Below are 17,952 nucleotides of genomic sequence, written 5' to 3' on the forward strand. Positions count from 1 at the left end.
TGTAGCAGCACGCTAATGGGCTGACACCCAGATATTTGCATAGAGATGAATTACGGCGGGCCGCCTTGACGTGACTTTTAAAATATGATTGAGGAGGTTATTATTGCTGCACTATGATACGTGTTAACAGGTTATTTTAGCAGCTAGTGCTAATAAAATTCAGAAGAAAAGACTCGGGTGATGAGGGCAGGGTTTTTCACTGCCAGAGTCTGCCGAAGGTGCTCATTTTGTCATTACTTAGCCCAGCCCCCCCCCCAGCCCCCTCCCCGGGCAGGTGGAGTAACAGCCAGTGTTTCAGCACCGTCCATCCTTCAGGGGGGCCGCCGCCGCCCTCGGCCTGATTATTAATCAGAACAGTTCATCTGGACTCTGTTTGTGCTTCACAACAAGTGTTTGTTGGATCGTTGCAGCGTTTGACACCCCCCCCCCCCCCCATGATGGGATTGGTCAGCTGTGTGAAAGTACTTCAAACAGAGTACTTGTACTGCTCAAAAACAGCTTTCTGGCAGAAAGCTGCTCTCACGCTGTCAAACGCTGGTGGTTCAGTCACAGGTCACGTCTGGGTTAAAACCATAAATCACTGGCCGCCGTCTCCTGAGTCACGGTCTTGTTTGACCCATCCGTCCACCCCGACCTCGTCCACCGGCTGTTCTGAGGTCTGACTTCCATCGTGGTTGCTGTCGGAGGATCTTTTTGTTCTTCTTCCAGTTGTTACTGACCTGCGGCTCTTCCTCTCTCTGCGGAACGTTGCGGACGCAGCCATCTTGTTTGCGTCGTGCTCGGCCCGTCGAACGTTAAAGCTTCCGGTCGAGCGGACGGGACGACTCAAACCTCCGAAGAATAAGAGCGGTGTGAAGCGGTGAATACGGTGTGATCCAATCATCCGGCACACTGGCTGAGATTAGCTGTGAACATGTTGTTCCTGTGTGCGCTGAAGGCTCTGGCAGGCGAGGACACCTGTTCATAAGCCAGTTTACAGGAGACGCTCCCTGACAGAGGAGGGAGGTGAAGCATCATTAAAGGAGATTATCTCTGAATAAATACTTGAATGAGGTGAGCACCCAGAGCTGAGGGACCTGCTGATAACAGATTATATCTCCTCCATCAGATGATCTGTGTTAAACAGCCAGCCAGCAGGTGAGGTCTTCCTCTGGAGGAGCACCTGCTTCCACCGCCCACACAGCCTGAATCCACTTAATGATTCACATAAGTTGTCATTAACTTGCTCAAGCAGACAGAGCAATTAACACTGACTTTATTTCCGTACCCCACGGGCCTCTGATTATTGCTCTCGCTGAGCGGCGCCGCGCTGCAGGAATGAATTACATTCTGTCAGGACGTGGTGCGTTCAGGGTCCCGGCTCGCACAATGTTTCCACTCAAGCATGAACGTGAGTTTGAGGCTGCCGCTGCTGCTGTGTGGCCCGTTAGCTTCTCATAATGGAGGATCCCAAGGCGCTCCTTATCGCAGGCCTCCAGGCGGGTTACGGGGAGATAAGACCACCATTCATGTCTGTGGGAGCCGCGGCCCCCGTGACACATGTCCTTGTGCGTAATCTCTTGTAGTACACGGTCAACTGAGAGCCTGTCAATGGGCTCTTTATACAGACCGGCCAACGCTAACACATTAGTCACGCCTGCAAACAGGAGACGATTTAGTGTGGAGTCAACAGGTAGAGCTGCAGGCGAACAGGTGGGATTCAGTCTGAGCCGCATTTCAGGGACGGACCAGCACGAAATCCTTCACCTTTAGTCCCACAGACAGGAGGAGGACCACGGGCCTTTAAATCCAGCAGGAAGAGACTCAGCCCGCTTTCCTTTCTGTCAATAATAAAACGTTTCCTCTCTTTTCGTTTCAGACTGAACAAAGTACTCCCACCTTTTACTGCAGTAAAAGTACTCATACTGCAGTGTAGAAATACTCCTCCAGCAGTCAAACCTCCATCAAGTAAAAGTATCTAAGTATACTGAAAGTACCAAAAGTAAAAGTGCTCATAATTCAGACTGGCTCATTTCAGATTAATATAGATTATTAGATTGTAATTATTGATTTTATTAATGTCTCATTGTTGCAGCTGATGGATCTTTTTTAATTTCACCAACAGATCATTAAAGTCTTATTTCTAGAATATTACGTCATAATTTATCGGTTGATCATATTTTCTATTATTAATCTGAATCATTTTACTGATCTGCTCACCTGAGTCAGGTGACTGTGACGTAATGTGAGCACACCTGACCTCCACCTCTACTTTATTCCAGCTGTCTGCTGGACTTTAAACACTCCACCTCCTCCTGCAGCAGCTGCTGAGAGCCGGACGACACCGAGATCAGGGTGGAGATGGTGGAGTGTCGGTGGGTGTACAGAGCTCAGGCTGGCACAGGAAGTGAGTGAACAGATGGTGCAGTGGGTCCCTGAGGGTGGGGGCCATGTTCATCACACCTGGAACACATAAATGTAATGTTTCCTCACAGCTGGAGTCAACAGAGAGCTTGTTAACTCCACCTGCAGCCTCACACTGCTGCGCTGTGACTTTGTACAAGACTGCTGATCAATAACCTGATCGGCGAGCTGATCAGTGCACTGATCAAGGAGCTGATCAATAACCTGATCAATGAGCTGATCAGTGAACCACAGGAGGCACGTTCCCTCATGAGGAGACGTCAGTAAATTGATCTGAGTGACGTTGGATGAAACCTGAGAACAGACTCTGAGACTGCAGGCTAGGCTAACAATGCTAGCTTACACTCAGAGAGCGGAGGCTCGCAGGCTAGGCTAACAATGCTAACTTACACTCAGTGAGCGGAGGCTCGCAGGCTAGGCTAACAATGCTAGCTTACACTCAGAGAGCGGAGGCTCGCAGGTTAGGCTAACAATGCTAGCTTACACTCAGAGAGCGGAGGCTCGCAGGCTAGGCTAACAATGCTAGCTTATACTCAGAGAGCGGAGGCTCGCAGGCTAGGCTAACAACGCTAGCTTACACTCAGTGAGCGGAGGCTCGCAGGCTAGGCTAACAATGCTAGCTTACACTCAGAGAGCGGAGGCTAGTTAGCCAAAGTGTAATACTGCTGCGTCGGCTCATATTTCATGTTGTTTCAAAATAAAACTTTATTGTCACTGAGGATGTGGAGAAGAGATCGGGAACGTTTGATTTACAGTGACAGAAAACAGAAACTCTGACAACAGTGAAGAGTTTTCTTTAAACTAAATTCAACCAACTGATCACTATTGATCATTGATCATTAATTGTCTAACTTCATGATGTTTCAGCTCAAACCACTGAAGTGGATCCTGGATCACGTTCGGTCATTCATAACTGATTACTGAAGTTTGTATTGTCATATTTAGAGTAGAAGTACTGCAATGCTTTGTTAGAAGTACAAAAGTATTAGCATGAAAATAAATATACTTCAAATACCAAAAGTAAAAGTACTCATTATGCAGAGGTCATCATACTTTATGTGCTGATTGGATTTTGTAATATTGATCTGACTGATCACAAAGTAGCTTTACTTATAAAATACATGAAGTGAAGTAAAAAGTACAGTATTTCCCTCTGAAGCATAGTGGAATAGAAATATAAAGTAGTAGTACTAGTAAAATGGAAATACTCGAATACATACTGCCTCCACAGTTTCACTCGTCACCTCCTTCAATGAGCTGAGGAGACGATTCTGATCTGCTCTCACATTGATCAATCAGTTATCAATGAATCTCAAATCGATGAATCTGTAATCAATGAATCTGTTATCAATTGGTCCAAACATCACAGACAGAAAATTAGATTTTATTCTTATTTGATAGATTTTATTGTTGATTTTGTATTGATGATTCTATTGATTGATCACATGATTTCCTGGTTTTGATGGCAATGTGATGTGTTTAAGGACCACCAGAGAAACTTGGACTTTCTCGTGTTTTCCTTTAAACTTGAACTGTTTAAATATTTTCTTTCATCTTTGAGTCATTTTTTCTCAGCAGCCATGAAAAGAGCTGATGATGAGTCCAACATGAAGTCTTTTTGTCTTTTTTTGTCTCTTTTTCTCTCTCTGTCTTTTCTGTCTTTTTTGTCTTTTTCTGTCTCTTTTTTCTCTTTCTGTCTTTTCTGTCTTTTTTGTCTTTTTCTGTCTCTTTTTTCTCTCTCTGTCTTTTTTGTCTTTTTCTGTCTCTTTTTTCTCTTTCTGTCTTTTTTGTCTTTTTCTGTCTCTTTTTTCTCTTTCTGTCTTTTTTGTCTTTTTCTGTCTCTTTTTTCTCTTTCTGTCTTTTTTGTCTTTTTTCTGTCTCTTTTTTCTCTTTCTGTCTTTTTTGTCTTTTTCTGTCTCTTTTTTCTCTTTCTGTCTTTTATGTCTTTTTCTGTCTCTTTTTCCCTTTCTGTCTTTTTTGTCTTTTTCTGTCTCTTTTTTCTCTTTCTGTCTTTTTTGTCTTTTGACTGAAGACACTCGCTGAAAACCAGAATCTGTTATCACTGATGAGAAAAAGCTGTTTTCAGAGCTGCAGCTGACAATCATCTTTATTATTGATCGATCGGTCGATTGGTCGTTCGTCAGAGGTCAGACCTCAGTTTGGTCTTCAGGTGAAAAATTCATCTAGTAGAAAACGTTCAGAGCAGCTGATGTTTTTAAAACAATCAATGACCAGAATGATTGATGATTAATTGGCTCATTGGTTTCCGATTTGTTCCACAACGACTTTCCTTTTTTTTAGGCTGATTTTTGTTTTTTGTTTTCAGCAAATTTGAAACTTTCTGACAGAAAATAATAAAATTTTAATCAAATATTAGATGTTTTTTCACAGCAGTTTTTTTTTAAATCTGTCAGCATTCAGAGGGTCTCAAGCTGAGGGGCGGGGCCCTTTGAAAGGTCACTAATGAGGCTCAGGGGTCCTGAGATGAAGAGCAGAAAAACTTCAGACTGTCAGTGAACACAAACACACCTGGAACATCCGGTCACGTGTCTGAACTAAACGGCAGAAAATCAAGGTGCAGGTTGAAGGTTTCTCTCATTTAATGACTCATTGGCTGAATTCTTCTTTTAGATCTGAGCAGTTTTTCACTCGCGATGAATTTAGAGAATCTGTTTTTCAAGAGTTCCTTTTAATTTGTTTTTATCTTAAATATGTTCCGGTTTTTGTGCCTCAGTTGAGCTGAAATAAAACTTTCTGTTGTCTGATTGTTTTTCGTTTTCAACATAAAAGCTGAAGGTTTAAACGTTTGAGTGAAACATGAATTCAGTGATTTCATAAAGAATAAAAACACTGAACTCTTCTCTCAAAAATCCAAAACAAATCTTTTGACTGAGGTTTGATTTGAAGGTGAAAACGAGGCTCCAGCTGAGAAACAGCCAGTGATTTCATGATTTATCAGTGAGTTTGATTTCACAGGATCAAACGAGCCGCAGCGACGTTCAAGTGCCTTTGAGTTTTATTCGTTCAGATTAAAGAAAAACGGGAAATATTACGTGGATTTATTTCGAATTCATTTCGAATTTATTTCGAATTTTCCCTCCAGTTTGTGTTTCAGTTAATTTTCAGGTTTGGTTTTAATGAGGCCAAAGAGCGTCTGAAGACAGAAAGGACACAAAGTCTTTGTGTCTCATCACACCGAGACGAGGACGCGCCGGAGCCGACAGAGGCTGCTGCGACCCGGACACGACATGCGGATCCACCTGTGATCGCTGGATCATCCGGATGATCCGCAGATCAGAATCAGCCGCACAGAGTGCAGAAGGTCGCGTTTCATTCGGAGAGCAAAGCGGGAAGCTCCGTCCGTCGGTCCGTCTGTCCGACAGACAGCAAACATCTTTACAGAAAATCATTTCTAATGTTTGACTCTGCAGCAGATTTAATGTGTTCATCAGGATCAAAACGGACTCAAAGATCGAGTTTATCTGAAGAGTGAAACGAAACGAAACGAAACGAAACGAAACGAAAGGCCGCGGAATTATTATTAATAATAACAACAACAACAACAACAATATAAATAACTCTAATAATAATAATTATTGATATTATTATTACACAAATAATAATAACACCAATAATAATAATGATAATAACAATAACTATAGTAACTATACCGATAACAATAACAACAACAACAACAATAGTAATAATAATAATAATAATAATAATAATAATAATAATAATAATAATGATAATAATAATTCCTGTGTTCCTGCAGGGTCTCTGAAGCAGTGTCGGGTTAAAGAATGAATATTGATCAGAAAATTTGATTAAAGCTGATGATATATTCTGATTTATTTTGATGTATTTTGAAATATTTTGCCCGTAATTAATTCATGACTCAGTTCCATCTTGACTGAATGAATCACGTGTATTAATTAACATTTATGGCTGAAACAACAAGCAGACATTTGAGTTTTTATTAAATAAAAGTGCATTACATTCACCTGCTGATACACAGCTGCGCAGGCGCGACTCACAACTTCAGACATATAAATAAAAGGTGTGAAATTAGTCTGCACGTTTCATGTCTGTACAGGTGCGTGTGGTGCGTTCAGGGCCTCCTTCTAATTTCAGATTTATGTGTCAAGAGGCCTTCAGGGACCCTCTGCAGGAGGGTCGTGGTTATTTTGTGTGACTGTGTAATAGAAAAGGAAATGAACGGAGTGTTGGAGCTGATCTGAGGTCAGCGCGTCTGTACAAAACACTTCAGTTATTCACAGCAGATCATTTCTATTGGTTACGACTCACGTTTCTATTTACAGGTTAAGCACCGTCTTCAGGGGAGTCCCCGTGTGTCCACAGAGTGTCCTCTGGGCTCCGGACAGCAGCTTCCATCAGCGTGCAAAAAGACAAGAAAACCAAAGGTGGAGGAAAGGTGGAGGAAAAGCAGGTGGATCTTCAGCCTCCAGAGTCCGTCTCATCCAAAAAGAAAGAAAACGACGAGGAGGAGGAGGAGGAGGAGGAAGACTTAGGAGCTGTCGGTCTCTGATGTGTGCAGCAGCAGCGCGGAGGCCGGTTTGTGCTTCTTCAGCAGCTGACTGATCTTCTCGTCGTCGGAGTTCGGGTCCAGAGGTTTGTTGTAGTCGTCGTCCTCGTCCTCGTTGTCCGAGGAGCCCTTCAGTCTCTCGGTCTCTGAGTCCTGCTTCTTCTTCGCCGTGGCCATTTCCGCCGCGTGCTTTTTCCTCCACTTCGTCCTTCTGTTCTGGAACCAGACCTGCGAACACACACACACACACACACACGCTGCTTTTCACGGACCAGGCCGGAAATGAAAGAAGATGCAGTTGATCGGAAAGAAAAATAATATTTTTTTTCTGCAGCCAAATTCACATTAAAAATAATAATAATTAAAAAAAAAAAAAAAAAACGGTGTGAACAGAAGAAAAAAAAAGCCTGCAAGAAATAAAGACGGTGCGTTCAGGGAGCAGCAGAGCATTAAAGACGCGTCCAAAGGCCTCAGAGTCCAAAAGACAGAAAAAGTCCAAAACAGGAGAAAATACAGAAACCAGAATATGTGAAAACGTTTGAGTCATTTTCAGCTGAAATTAATTATTCACTCATTAATTATCGGCATTTTAAACAAAAGTTAAAAAAATCTTTTTCTTTTTTCAGTGTGGAAAATCTTTAATTAAAGGACGAAGAAGAATCTGTGAGCTGTTAAATTCTCTGGTTTTCTTTCAGTGTATTTGTTGGGTTTTTTGTTGTAGATGTTCTTTATCTGTGGATTACCTTGACCTGGCTCTCCGTCATGCCCAGGGAGTACGCCAGGCGCGCTCTCTCCGGCCCCGCCAGATATTTGGTCTGTTCGAAAGTCTTTTCCAGGGCGAAGATCTGCTGTCCGGAGAAGGTGGGCCGCGTGTGCTTCCGCTTCCCGTCTTTGTCCAGTAACACCGAGTTCTGATCTGAAAGCACAGCAACGACACGCATGAGAACCGGATCAGAGGATCCTGGAGGAGCCTCAGCACACGGTCCAGGCGGCCTTCAGCAGAAAAACACTCATCATGAAACTGCTCTGACACACACACACACACACACACACACACACACACACACACACACTTTATTTCATCTCATTTTACTTTTTTATTTTCTGGCTTCTGGGGGACAAACAGCCTGTTTAGTCCGCGGACAGCGCGCTCACTTACGGGGCGAACAGGCGAACCTGGCGTCCCTCCAGTGCGGACTCTGCATCACTCCCGGCCAGAAGATCGGCGTCCTGCCCGGCAGGTCCGCCAGGGGCTTCGGGTACCGGGCCACCGCCACCGCCGCGGCGCTGGGGCTGAAGTACAGTCCGGGAGGCGGCGGCGGGCTGAGGCTGCTGAAGCGGGGCAGCCCTGACAGTATCCCCGCCGACGAGGAGGCGGCGGCGGCCACGGCCACCGTGGCGCCGGCGATGGAGGTGGTGGGCCGGCTGAGGATGTCGTTAATTCCGTGAGGGGTGGCCGAGGAGCACTGCTGCGGGGAGCCGAGCCCCGAGGACAGCCCCGTGGAGCTTTTGATCCCCGGCGAGGACACGGCCATGCCGCCCGGGTTGGGGGAGGTGGTGGCCGGTGAGGTAGAGGAGTTGGGGCCGGTGGAGGAGAGCGGGTACGCCGGGTACAGCGGGGTCTTCATCTCGGTCATGCTGTGCAGAGCCGCTAAAGGGGGGGTGCTGAGGAGGAAGGCGCTCTGTCGGGACCCGTCCATCTGACCCACCGCTAACATTACCCCTTCTGTGGAGGACCTGGGACGACTGGAGCAGGTTTCTCTGGGTCTTTCGGGCCCTGCGCGCCTCACACAGTCCAGACTGGAACTACACGAAGACCAGATCTCCCCTGAAGTCACAGGCAAAGCCCATCTCAGGCTCGGGCCGACGGCAAAATCCCCAAATTTCAGCCTGCAAGAAAAGCACCGAAAACAGGCCGGAACCCCGAGTCCCCGCAGACGGAGCCGGATCCAGGTCCACGTTAAAACCAGGACGGTGAGAAGACAGTTTGTCTGCTGGACGGACGAAGTTGAGACAGATAATAAAACATGATCATCTGCTGCTTCCAGCAGCTCCAAGTCCAAACTTTGAGAGGAGGACACGGGGAGCGCAGGAGGTGTCTCTGCCCGGATTGGGTGACCTGACGGTGACGTAGGCCCTCTGGATTTAGGACGGCCTCCTGATTGGCTGAGCAGCTCGGCCCTGATTTGCTGGGTGAGCCACCATCGACGGAGAAATAACATTTAGTAATATTAAATTAGATTATTTAATGATGTTTAACTTTAGTGTTTTCCAACAGAAAAATGTGGATTTTGATGTTTGATGATCAGTAATTTTAACACATTTGTTCATCACAGATCAGCTGACAGAAAATGGAATTATTGTTGATTAATGATTAAAACAATCATGAAAAGGTGGAGTGATTGAAATATTAGGACACTTTAACTTTTACATTCAAAGTTTTGAGGCCTGAAACAGAACAAAGAAATAACTTCAGTATTTTCTAAGTTGTAAAAAAGAAAAGTTATTAAATTATTGTTTATTCTTCATTAATATTAAACAAACTGCTTCATCCGCATATTCATTCATTTTCTGTCCTTTCACTGAAATCAAGTCTCTTTTTAAAAATCTGATTTGTGTCTTTTATTCATTTTCACTCACCAGTAAATCTCAGTTTACCTGTGCAGGTGTTTCAGCTCCACACCAGCAGGGGGCGTAAATACGTCAAATATTTACATTTTGGTTTTTTTTTAGAAAAATCTGTTTTGGTGTTGTTTTCTAATATTTTTCCACATTAATCTGAATATTTATTTTTAGTGTCCGGAGATAAAGGTGAGGGTCACGTGACGCTGCAGGTGTCAGCAGGCTAATTTTCAGTAGCATCGTTAGCTCGTCTACCTGAACAGAAGAAGAACACAGCTGATTTTAGAACGTGTGTAAAATATTTCTTTACTCTCTGACTTGTGTTGAATCTGAAATCGTGACTGAAACACACCTGCAGCTCACCTTCGTCCAGGTCATGTGATCACTGTGAACAATAACCCGTTCATCTGTTGTTACCACAGAAATACAGCTGAGTATCAGGTGACCATGATCATTCAGTAACTCTAAAAATAAACTCCAGTAACAGTCAGTCTGGACTGAGCCTCACCTGCCTGTCCAGGTGTGCTGGGTCTCGAGCTGCAGCACAGATGGACAGAGCACCTGCAGTAAACATGTTGGCAGATTAGCTGGCTCAGGTGACCTCCGCCCCTGCAGGTTGTAGCTTCAGGTGATGCAGGAACGCCGACCTGCTGTTAAAAAAAAGATGAAACACATCTCACTCCGACTGCAACCAATGGCCACTTTTTACAGTGGACACGAGGTCAAATACTTCAGGTATTTCATTTAACAGAGGCAGAGCTGGGTGGAGGATTTCTTACAGTGTATACAAATACAAATACTTCAGGTATTTACACTGTATCAAGGATTTTTTTTACTGTGTATACAAGTACAAATACTTCAGGTATTACACTGTATCAAGGATTTTTTTTACTGTGTATACAAGTACAAATACTTCAGGTATTACACTGTATCAAGTATTTTTTTTTTTTTACAAATGCTTCAGGCATCGGACTGTATGGAGTATTTCCATTTGTCTTATAAACAGCAGAGCTGTATGAAGTATTTTTGACAGTGTGCATAAGTACAAATATCTGCATTTGTCTCTCTCATTTTACAGTAATTTTGTACCTGTTTTTCTGTCCGTTCTGTCTTTTCTATGTGAGTCACTCACTTGATGCAGGTCGTCTCACTTTGAGCTGCAAATCCTTTACGAAAGGAGCCAAACAAATAAAGTTTATTATTATCATTATTATTCTTGTTGTTGTTGTTGTTGTTGTTGTACTGTATGGAGAATTTCTTACAGTGTATAAAAGTACGTTTTACACTCTCTGGAGTATTTTTATTTGTCTTACAAACAGCAGAGCTGAATGGAATATTTCTTACAGTGTATAGAAGTACAAATACCTCAGGTTTTACACTGTGTGGAGTATTTTATCCACTGAGCTGGACTTCAGGATTCTGTGTGCACGTGTTGATTTGTCCTTTGAGTAAAAAAACAGACGTGAAGAAGAAGTCAGACCTCCACACTGACCGGAAGTCAGCTCCGGCGGCGCGTGTGAAACGGACCATCGAGGGGAAACAAGACGTGAATGACGACGGACGGGAGACACTCGACATGAGACAGGACAGGACAAGAGACACTCGACATGAGACACGACAGGACAGGAGACACTCGACATGAGACACGACAGGACAGGAGACACTCGACATGAGACAGGACAGGACAAGAGACACTCGACATGAGACAGGACAGGACAAGAGACACTCGACATGAGACGTTTGATGAAGCTTCAGCTGTAATTTGTTCTTCTCTCTCATTAAAACAGATTCAGCCTGAATTCTCTAAACAAACACGAAGCTCAGATCAGCTTTATGTTATGATCTGAAGACCCTGAACGCAACATTCCAGAAGCTTTTATGAACACATGAATTTGATGAAGCGATGAACAGCTCACACGTCTGTCAGCTCCTGCTTCACTTCAACCAACAATAAACTATGTTTTTAATGTTTTATTTCATTTAGCAAAAACACTTTGAGCGTAGTATAAATATACTCCTGAAGTACATTTACTCATTATTACACTTGAGTATTTTCAGAGCAGCTACAGAAACCGGTTACCAAAATAAAATAGGACATTTCATACTGAATATTTCCTGAACACCAAACTTCAGTCATAATCTGTCCGTCCTGAATATTTCTGTATTTTTCTGTCTTCTTGTTTTGAATATTTCTGTTTTTTTCTGTCTTCATGTTTTGAATATTTCTGTATTTTTCTGTCTTCCTGTTGTGAATATTTCTGTATTTTCTATCTTTGTGTTGTGAATATTTCTGTATTTTTCTCTTTGTGTTGTGAATATTTCTGTATTAACTGTCTTCATGTTGTGAATGTTTCTGTATTTTTTGTTTTCCTGTTGTGAATATTTCTGTATTTTTCAGTCTTTGTGTTGTGAACATTTCTGTATTTTCTGTCTTTGTGTTGTGAATATTTCTGTATTTTTCTGTCTTCGTGTTGAGAATGTTTCTGTATTTTTCTCTTCGTGTTGTGAATGTTTCTGTATTTTCTGTCTTTGTGTTGTGAATGTTTCTGTATTTTTCTGTTTTCCTGTTGTGAATATTTCTGTATTTTTCTGTCTTCGTGTTGTGAATATTTCTGTATTTTTCTGTTTTCCTGTTGTGAATGTTTCTGTATTTTTCTCTTTGTGTTGTGAACATTTCTGTATTTTCTGTCTTTGTGTTGTGAATATTTCTGTATTTTTCTGTTTTCCTGTTGTGAATGTTTCTGTATTTTTCTCTTTGTGTTGTGAACATTTCTGTATTTTCTGTCTTTGTGTTGTGAATATTTCTGTATTTTTCTGTCTTCGTGTCGAGAATGTTTCTGTATTTTTCTGTTTTCCTGTTGTGAATATTTCTGTATTTTTCTGTCTTCGTGTCGAGAATGTTTCTGTACTTCTGTGACTTATAACTTTGCCACAGTCCGCCTGTTCCTTCTAAACTCGAATTGAACCTGAACTCATCACCAGTGTTCAGACACAGGCGCCCCCTGGTGGTCACTCATAGAACAAGACTGGCACCTGCAGCGTGTAAGCATGTACTTTTACTGCTGCAGTACTTCAGAGGTTTGAGGTGTTGTACTTCACTGTAGTATTTCCTCGTCCTAGTACTCGTCAGTGTACTGCACCTCAGAGGGAAATATGTGACGGCACATTTCTGACAGTGAAAGTGACCTTTGACCTCTGACGTGAAACCAGCGTTCAGGACGTTCAGCTTGTTTTCAGACGTTTCACCTGAAAACTTTAGTTTCATTTCAGTGATTCTTTAAGTCTCAAAAAGAAAAATGATCCAATAATCTGTTAAATATATATAAATACATATAAAACATACAAATAGTACGAATTATTCATCTCCAGCAGCTGATAATACTTGTGTACTTTTACTTCTGCAGGATTATAAACTCCAGTATTTGAAGGTTTGACAGTTTGGAGTAAACCACTGCAGCCCTCAGAGGCAGAGTAAAAGTACCCTTAAACTGAGTATTTCTCATACTGACAGAGTATTTTAATGATACTGGTACACATATGTAGTATTTAATGCTGCCTCATTCAAACTGAGTGAGAATCAAGTGAAAATCCTTCACATCTGCTGTCAACAGCTGATACTTTCAGTGTTCTGGTAGTACTGCTGTACTACAGAATGTATTTTTGTACTGTTTTTACTGTGTTTGTCTTAAAGATATTTGATGTTCAGTCACAAAAATATTCTGACATCTCAAACATCTGTTTGTGCTTCCAGCTCATTTACTGCAGTACTTCAGTCATAAATACTTCACAGCTGTTCAGTATTTGTGGTATTGAGGTGTGGATGAGCGGGCGGCGACACGTCGCCACCTGATGTCAAAAACACCTGAAATAAACTCGCCTGTGAAAACACCAAGTGTTCTGGAAGTACCAGTGTGTACTTAATGAAGTACTGTCCAGCTGAGGTATGAAGTATTTCCCTTCTACTGTCTACTTCTCCTGCACTGGCCGGGCTTTGCGCTGGCCCAGTGAGTACACTGATGGAGGTATTTCTCTGTGTGTTACTGCAGTACTGACTGAGCACGTGTCCACGCTGCGTTCAGTGTTGTGTGGGAAGAAACAGCCTCAGACTCTGTGAGTGTCGCATCGATCACTTTTATTGGTTTATTCTCGAGCCATCAGCTTCTGCTTCTTCAGCTTCTTCTGTGAAACCTGCAGAACACAAAGGTCAGAGGTCAGAGGTCAGACGCTCACAGGAAACACATCACTGATCACAGGTCAGCTGCTCAGAGTTCAACGCTTTGTTTTCATGGTTCATCCAAAGGTGTCCTAAGTGGTCATCACAGCAGCAACGTGACAGATGGAGACTCCATCATCATCATCATCATCATCATCATCATCAGAGTGCAGCTCCGAGCGTCCAGACAGGCGGATGGACACGAAGAAGACGTTCAGAGCTGCTGCTCATTATCGTCTTTTCTCTCCGGCGTCCGTCCATCTGTCCGTCCGGACGCTCCGCCGCCTGCCTCCTTCCCGTCCTCCTCTTACCTTTTTCTTCTGGGCCACCTCCTCCTCTGGTTTGGGGACGATCTGCTCCTTCTCCGTCAGGATCATCTCGATGTGGCAGGGGGAGCTCATGTAGGGGTTGATGCGGCCGTGGGCGCGGTAGGTGCGCCTCCTCATCTTCGGGGCCTTGTTGACCTGGATGTGCTCGATCACCAGAGAGTCCACATCGAGACCCTGAAACCACATCCGAGCGGGAAACGGGTCAGAACACCTGAATCAGAGCAGCTGCAGTTCTACAGAAACTCGAGCGAACCAGGTCCCGTCAGGTCCAAGTCCTGGTCCGTCAGCTGATTGTGGACTTTAACGTCCGCTTTGAGAAACGATCGTCTGACCTTCACACACTTTCCGGACGGTCTGAAACTGTTTCCTCTGAGAGGCTTAGAGTTCACAGCAGATCAGGAGCTGGACTTCAACATGACCTCTGACCCCCGACCTCCCTCTGACTGCTGAGGATTTAGCGGCATCTAGTGGCGACACTGCAGACTGCAGCTGTCTGCACAGCCTCTCCTGCAGACCTGTCTGTCTCTGTAGAATCTGGTTTGTCCCTCCTGGGCTCCTGTATAAACATGGTGGACTCTGACGAGGACCTGATCCTCCATTAAATACTGATGAACACATGACTGAATATTTGTGATCAGAACGGACTGATCGATCATCCTGAACAGGTAACACTTTTTTAAATCCCGTTTGCATAAATTCAAAGTGGCTAAAAACGTCGACTGTCACCTTCCAGGTGTTCGTCAGGTGAGACGGTTTACCTGCTGAAGTGTGACGTCTCAGGTGTTCTGTGGAGCAGGTTGAAGCCTACAAACAAACCACCTCCAACTGCCAGCAGCACTCGGCGATGAGTTCACTGACCCCCAGCCACCGTAGGCTGTTTTCAAACGTCACATTTTACGAGCATCAGAAATCTTCACCTTTCAAACAGAAACAAGTCAAACTCTTCATCAGTGTCAACCCGAAGCTGACGAAGAACGGTCAAGCAAAGCCGACAGCGATTTGTCCTCCGGTCTGACGTCCAGACCCTGAACCAGAGCCTGGAGACGCTGCAGCCTTGACAACCACAAACCAACTTCAGTCATATCGTGCCAGCGCTCCAAAGACGCCGTCGTGACCTCACAGAGTTCAGACAAGGTAAAAACAAGCGTCGTTCACGTTCAGCGTTTTGTTTTCAAGGTGGATACGACAGACCCTTAACGTCCACTTCCTGTCAATCACAACTCAACTACAGGAAACTGTTCTCTCAACAGACTTTCTCTTCTTCTGACAGGAGTTCTGCTAAACAGCTCCTGGATCAGACGTCCAGGTAGCTCACCTAGCGTGCAGCATGTGTGTTCTTAGCACAGCAGCTCAGGTCTGATTCCGGCCTGTGGACCTTCGCTGCACACCCCCTCCTCTCTAACAAACATCTCGACTCGTCTCTGAACAGAAATGTCCACGCAGCCTGCCGTCAAAGCGCTAACCTGAGCTCCAGGTGTGTGAGGAGAATCTATCAGAGCAGCACAAAAAGGCCTCTTTTCACCTGATGGACCAGGACAGACTACAGGTGGAGTTGGCTGTAGCAGGTAAATGAAGCTCTTTCATCGTACCTTCAGCTCAGCGTTGCTCTCGGCGTTTTTGAGCATGTGCAGCAGGAACTCGGCGCTCTTCTTGGGCCAGCGTCCCTGAGTCCAGCCGAACTGTTTGGCCTGAAAACAACGACAGCTGTTCAGAACAAGAGCTTCCGTCCAGGTGGACGACAGACAGGTCACACACAAAACAGATGCTCAGATTAAAAGGTTGGTTTCATCTTTAATCCAAAGGTGTCCTAAGATGGTCATCACAGCAGCTTTTGAACTGACACTTCAGCTACTTTCAGTGTCACACACGAGGTCCTCAGTCAAACTGAGGCGGGGCTCACCTGGGCACACCTGCCAACACCGCCGTTGTAGCGTCTGAACGGGACACACTGGTGCTTGACGATGACGTCCCTCAGGTACTTGTTAGCCTTGCGGATGTGCATGCCCTTGATGGCCTGGGCCGTCTCACGGGTGTTCTGGTGAGAAAAACAAGCGTCCACAATCAATCGCAACAGAGAAACAGCAGAAGACACCTCAGAGGCTGATTTCTGACTTCAGAGCAGGTAAACTGTGTCCTCCAGAGTATTAACAAAGACTTCGACAAATCAATAAATCAAAGCAGGACTGATCGCCTCCATCAGCTTACTGAGACAGAAGCTCCACCTTCCAAAGTAAAACTACGACCGAAGAAAGAATCAAACACAATTTGGCCATTTTAACAAGAGCCTTTTCTTTTTTTCTCTTTACAAACTAAACGATCTGAGGTGACTTGTAGTAAATGATTGTCCAACAGTTCAGTGTTCCAGTCTTTGCAGGTATTATCTGCAGGTGTTAAATGATCTAAAGGAAAATCCGCATCAGCCGTGAACTCAGACCACAGAGCATGAAAACATCTTCAGACATCGAGCTGATTCATGACTGAAGTTTGATAAATCACGATCATGTGGTTCATTTGTGCTGCAGCTGATTCAAGTCTTGACTGATCTTCTCGATCAATAGTCTCAAACATATCCACCACCCTGCACCTGGACCAGGGACCGACTCACTTCCTACATTTAGTTTAACATGTCGTTCTTCACTTGGACAAAAACACTCACAGTAATTAACGTCATGAAAACAGCGCGAGGCTCCACTTCAACATATATGATGCTTATTCATAAAAATCTGTCATGACATCAATGTGAAAATGACCTTAAGACAGTTTCTCTTTAGAACTGGCACCGATAGTTTGTCCTTCTCAGTCGATCACAGTAAAAGTACTTCATATAATCACTGTTATTACTGCAGAGAGCAGCTGTGTTTGAGTCTCTTCACCGTTTGTTTCAGACTCTTACCTTGAAGTGCACCCGGAGGTTGGAGCCCCTCGACTTGCATGCTTCAAAACAGAAATGAACAAATTAAAATCCGCCCTAAGCTGGTGTTCAGAGGTCACCTGAAACACACCTGGTTGCTCAGATCTTTCATTGGTTTATTTTCATGTGTAATCCAAAGGTGTCCTAAGCAGTCATCACAGCAATCATGCTAACCCTGAAAGGCCCAAACATCTGAACTTTACTCACATTTAGTCGGGTTCTCGGGGTCGAGAGAGTAGCGGACCATTTTCAGAGATCTGACAGATGACAAAAACGATCAATATGCAGTTTAAAATCGATCTACTTGAGGCTCCGCGTGACTGCAGTTTGCTACGTTAGCATTAGCTCTAGCTAGCTTAAGTTAAGGCGATAATGAGCAGCCGAGAAACAAAGACAGTAATTTACACCAAGAAACACACGAAACAGCCTGAAACACAAGTCACGTAGAGAAACAGGGACTTGAAAAGAACATTTTGATTCAGTTTCATCGTCTTAACGACGCCAACATGGCGGAAACCAGACGTGAAAGACACCAAACCGGCATCCTCACGAATATCAGATTAAAACAGAATTTAGGGCTCCGTGAGCAAACATCTAACATCATCTGACGCGTTTAATGATAATTAACAAAAGTCAGGAGTTGAAAACGCAGGATGGTGAAGATTAATCTAAGATTACAGACGGATTCTTGTCTTCATACGCAGGACGAGTCTCCTACCTCTGAGGCCGCGGAAGGAAGAGGAAGAGCCGGGGCGGCGCTGCGCTTCTTCTGCGCCTCCAACGTTTACCGCCCCCTGGCGGACAGGAGGAGGAGGCATCTGAGAGGGTGAGGCACCTGAGCGCAGTGACGGCGTTTGAACGGCAGGTGACGGTGTTTGACGGCTCACGTCTCACCTGCCTTCAGCTCAGTAACGTCCCTGAAGGACCA

The 17,952-nt window shown here is 44.2% G+C and overlaps 2 protein-coding genes and 3 non-coding genes across 6 annotated transcripts; all 5 read right to left on the bottom strand.

The window, feature by feature from the left end:
• Positions 1–6,485: 6,485 nt before the first annotated feature.
• nkx6.1 (NK6 homeobox 1) lies at positions 6,486–8,740 on the bottom strand. Its single transcript, XM_076758687.1, has 3 exons — positions 8,109–8,740; positions 7,693–7,865; positions 6,486–7,177 (listed from the first exon to the last, which is right to left on the bottom strand). Exons 1-3 carry the CDS (start codon positions 8,665–8,667, stop codon positions 6,932–6,934), a joined length of 978 nt encoding a protein of 325 aa, XP_076614802.1. The 5' UTR covers positions 8,668–8,740; the 3' UTR covers positions 6,486–6,931.
• A 4,948-nt stretch (positions 8,741–13,688) lies between these two features.
• rpl17 (ribosomal protein L17) lies at positions 13,689–17,792 on the bottom strand. 2 transcript variants are annotated; one of them, XM_076758939.1, is made up of 7 exons: positions 17,743–17,792; positions 17,232–17,281; positions 17,007–17,047; positions 16,014–16,148; positions 15,703–15,801; positions 14,096–14,287; positions 13,689–13,759 (listed from the first exon to the last, which is right to left on the bottom strand). In XM_076758939.1, the coding sequence occupies exons 2-7, from the start codon at positions 17,269–17,271 to the stop codon at positions 13,712–13,714; spliced, it is 555 nt and encodes a 184-aa protein (XP_076615054.1). In that variant the 5' UTR covers positions 17,272–17,281; positions 17,743–17,792; the 3' UTR covers positions 13,689–13,711. The 2 variants fall into 2 exon arrangements, with proteins under 2 accessions (XP_076615054.1, XP_076615053.1); XM_076758938.1 differs by having other exon boundaries at positions 17,703–17,748.
• Positions 13,829–13,896, bottom strand: LOC143338545 (small nucleolar RNA SNORD58). Its single transcript, XR_013079253.1, has one exon. It is a non-coding gene; the product is annotated as a small nucleolar RNA SNORD58 (small nucleolar RNA).
• Positions 15,875–15,941, bottom strand: LOC143338553 (small nucleolar RNA SNORD58). The gene has a single exon (XR_013079260.1). It is a non-coding gene; the product is annotated as a small nucleolar RNA SNORD58 (small nucleolar RNA).
• LOC143338547 (small nucleolar RNA SNORD58) lies at positions 17,119–17,188 on the bottom strand. Its single transcript, XR_013079254.1, has one exon. It is a non-coding gene; the product is annotated as a small nucleolar RNA SNORD58 (small nucleolar RNA).
• Positions 17,793–17,952: the final 160 nt, after the last annotated feature.

This window comes from Chaetodon auriga, chromosome 19 (assembly GCF_051107435.1).
Source record: "Chaetodon auriga isolate fChaAug3 chromosome 19, fChaAug3.hap1, whole genome shotgun sequence".
Classification (NCBI taxonomy): domain Eukaryota; kingdom Metazoa; phylum Chordata; class Actinopteri; order Chaetodontiformes; family Chaetodontidae; genus Chaetodon; species Chaetodon auriga.

Coding starts and splice junctions, on each gene's coding strand:
- rpl17 (XM_076758938.1), bottom strand. CDS start 17,722: ATGAAGACAAGAATCCGTCT. Junction 17,282..17,702: donor ATGAAGACAAGAATCCGTCT/GTAATCTTAGAT, acceptor GTCATCTGTCAG/ATCTCTGAAAATGGTCCGCT. Junction 17,048..17,231: donor CCCCGAGAACCCGACTAAAT/GTGAGTAAAGTT, acceptor TCTGTTTTGAAG/CATGCAAGTCGAGGGGCTCC.
- nkx6.1 (XM_076758687.1), bottom strand. CDS start 8,667: ATGTTAGCGGTGGGTCAGATGGACGGGTCCCGACAGAGCGCCTTCCTC. Junction 7,866..8,108: donor CAGGTTCGCCTGTTCGCCCC/GTAAGTGAGCGC, acceptor CTGTGCTTTCAG/ATCAGAACTCGGTGTTACTG. Junction 7,178..7,692: donor TGACGGAGAGCCAGGTCAAG/GTAATCCACAGA, acceptor GTGTGTTCGCAG/GTCTGGTTCCAGAACAGAAG.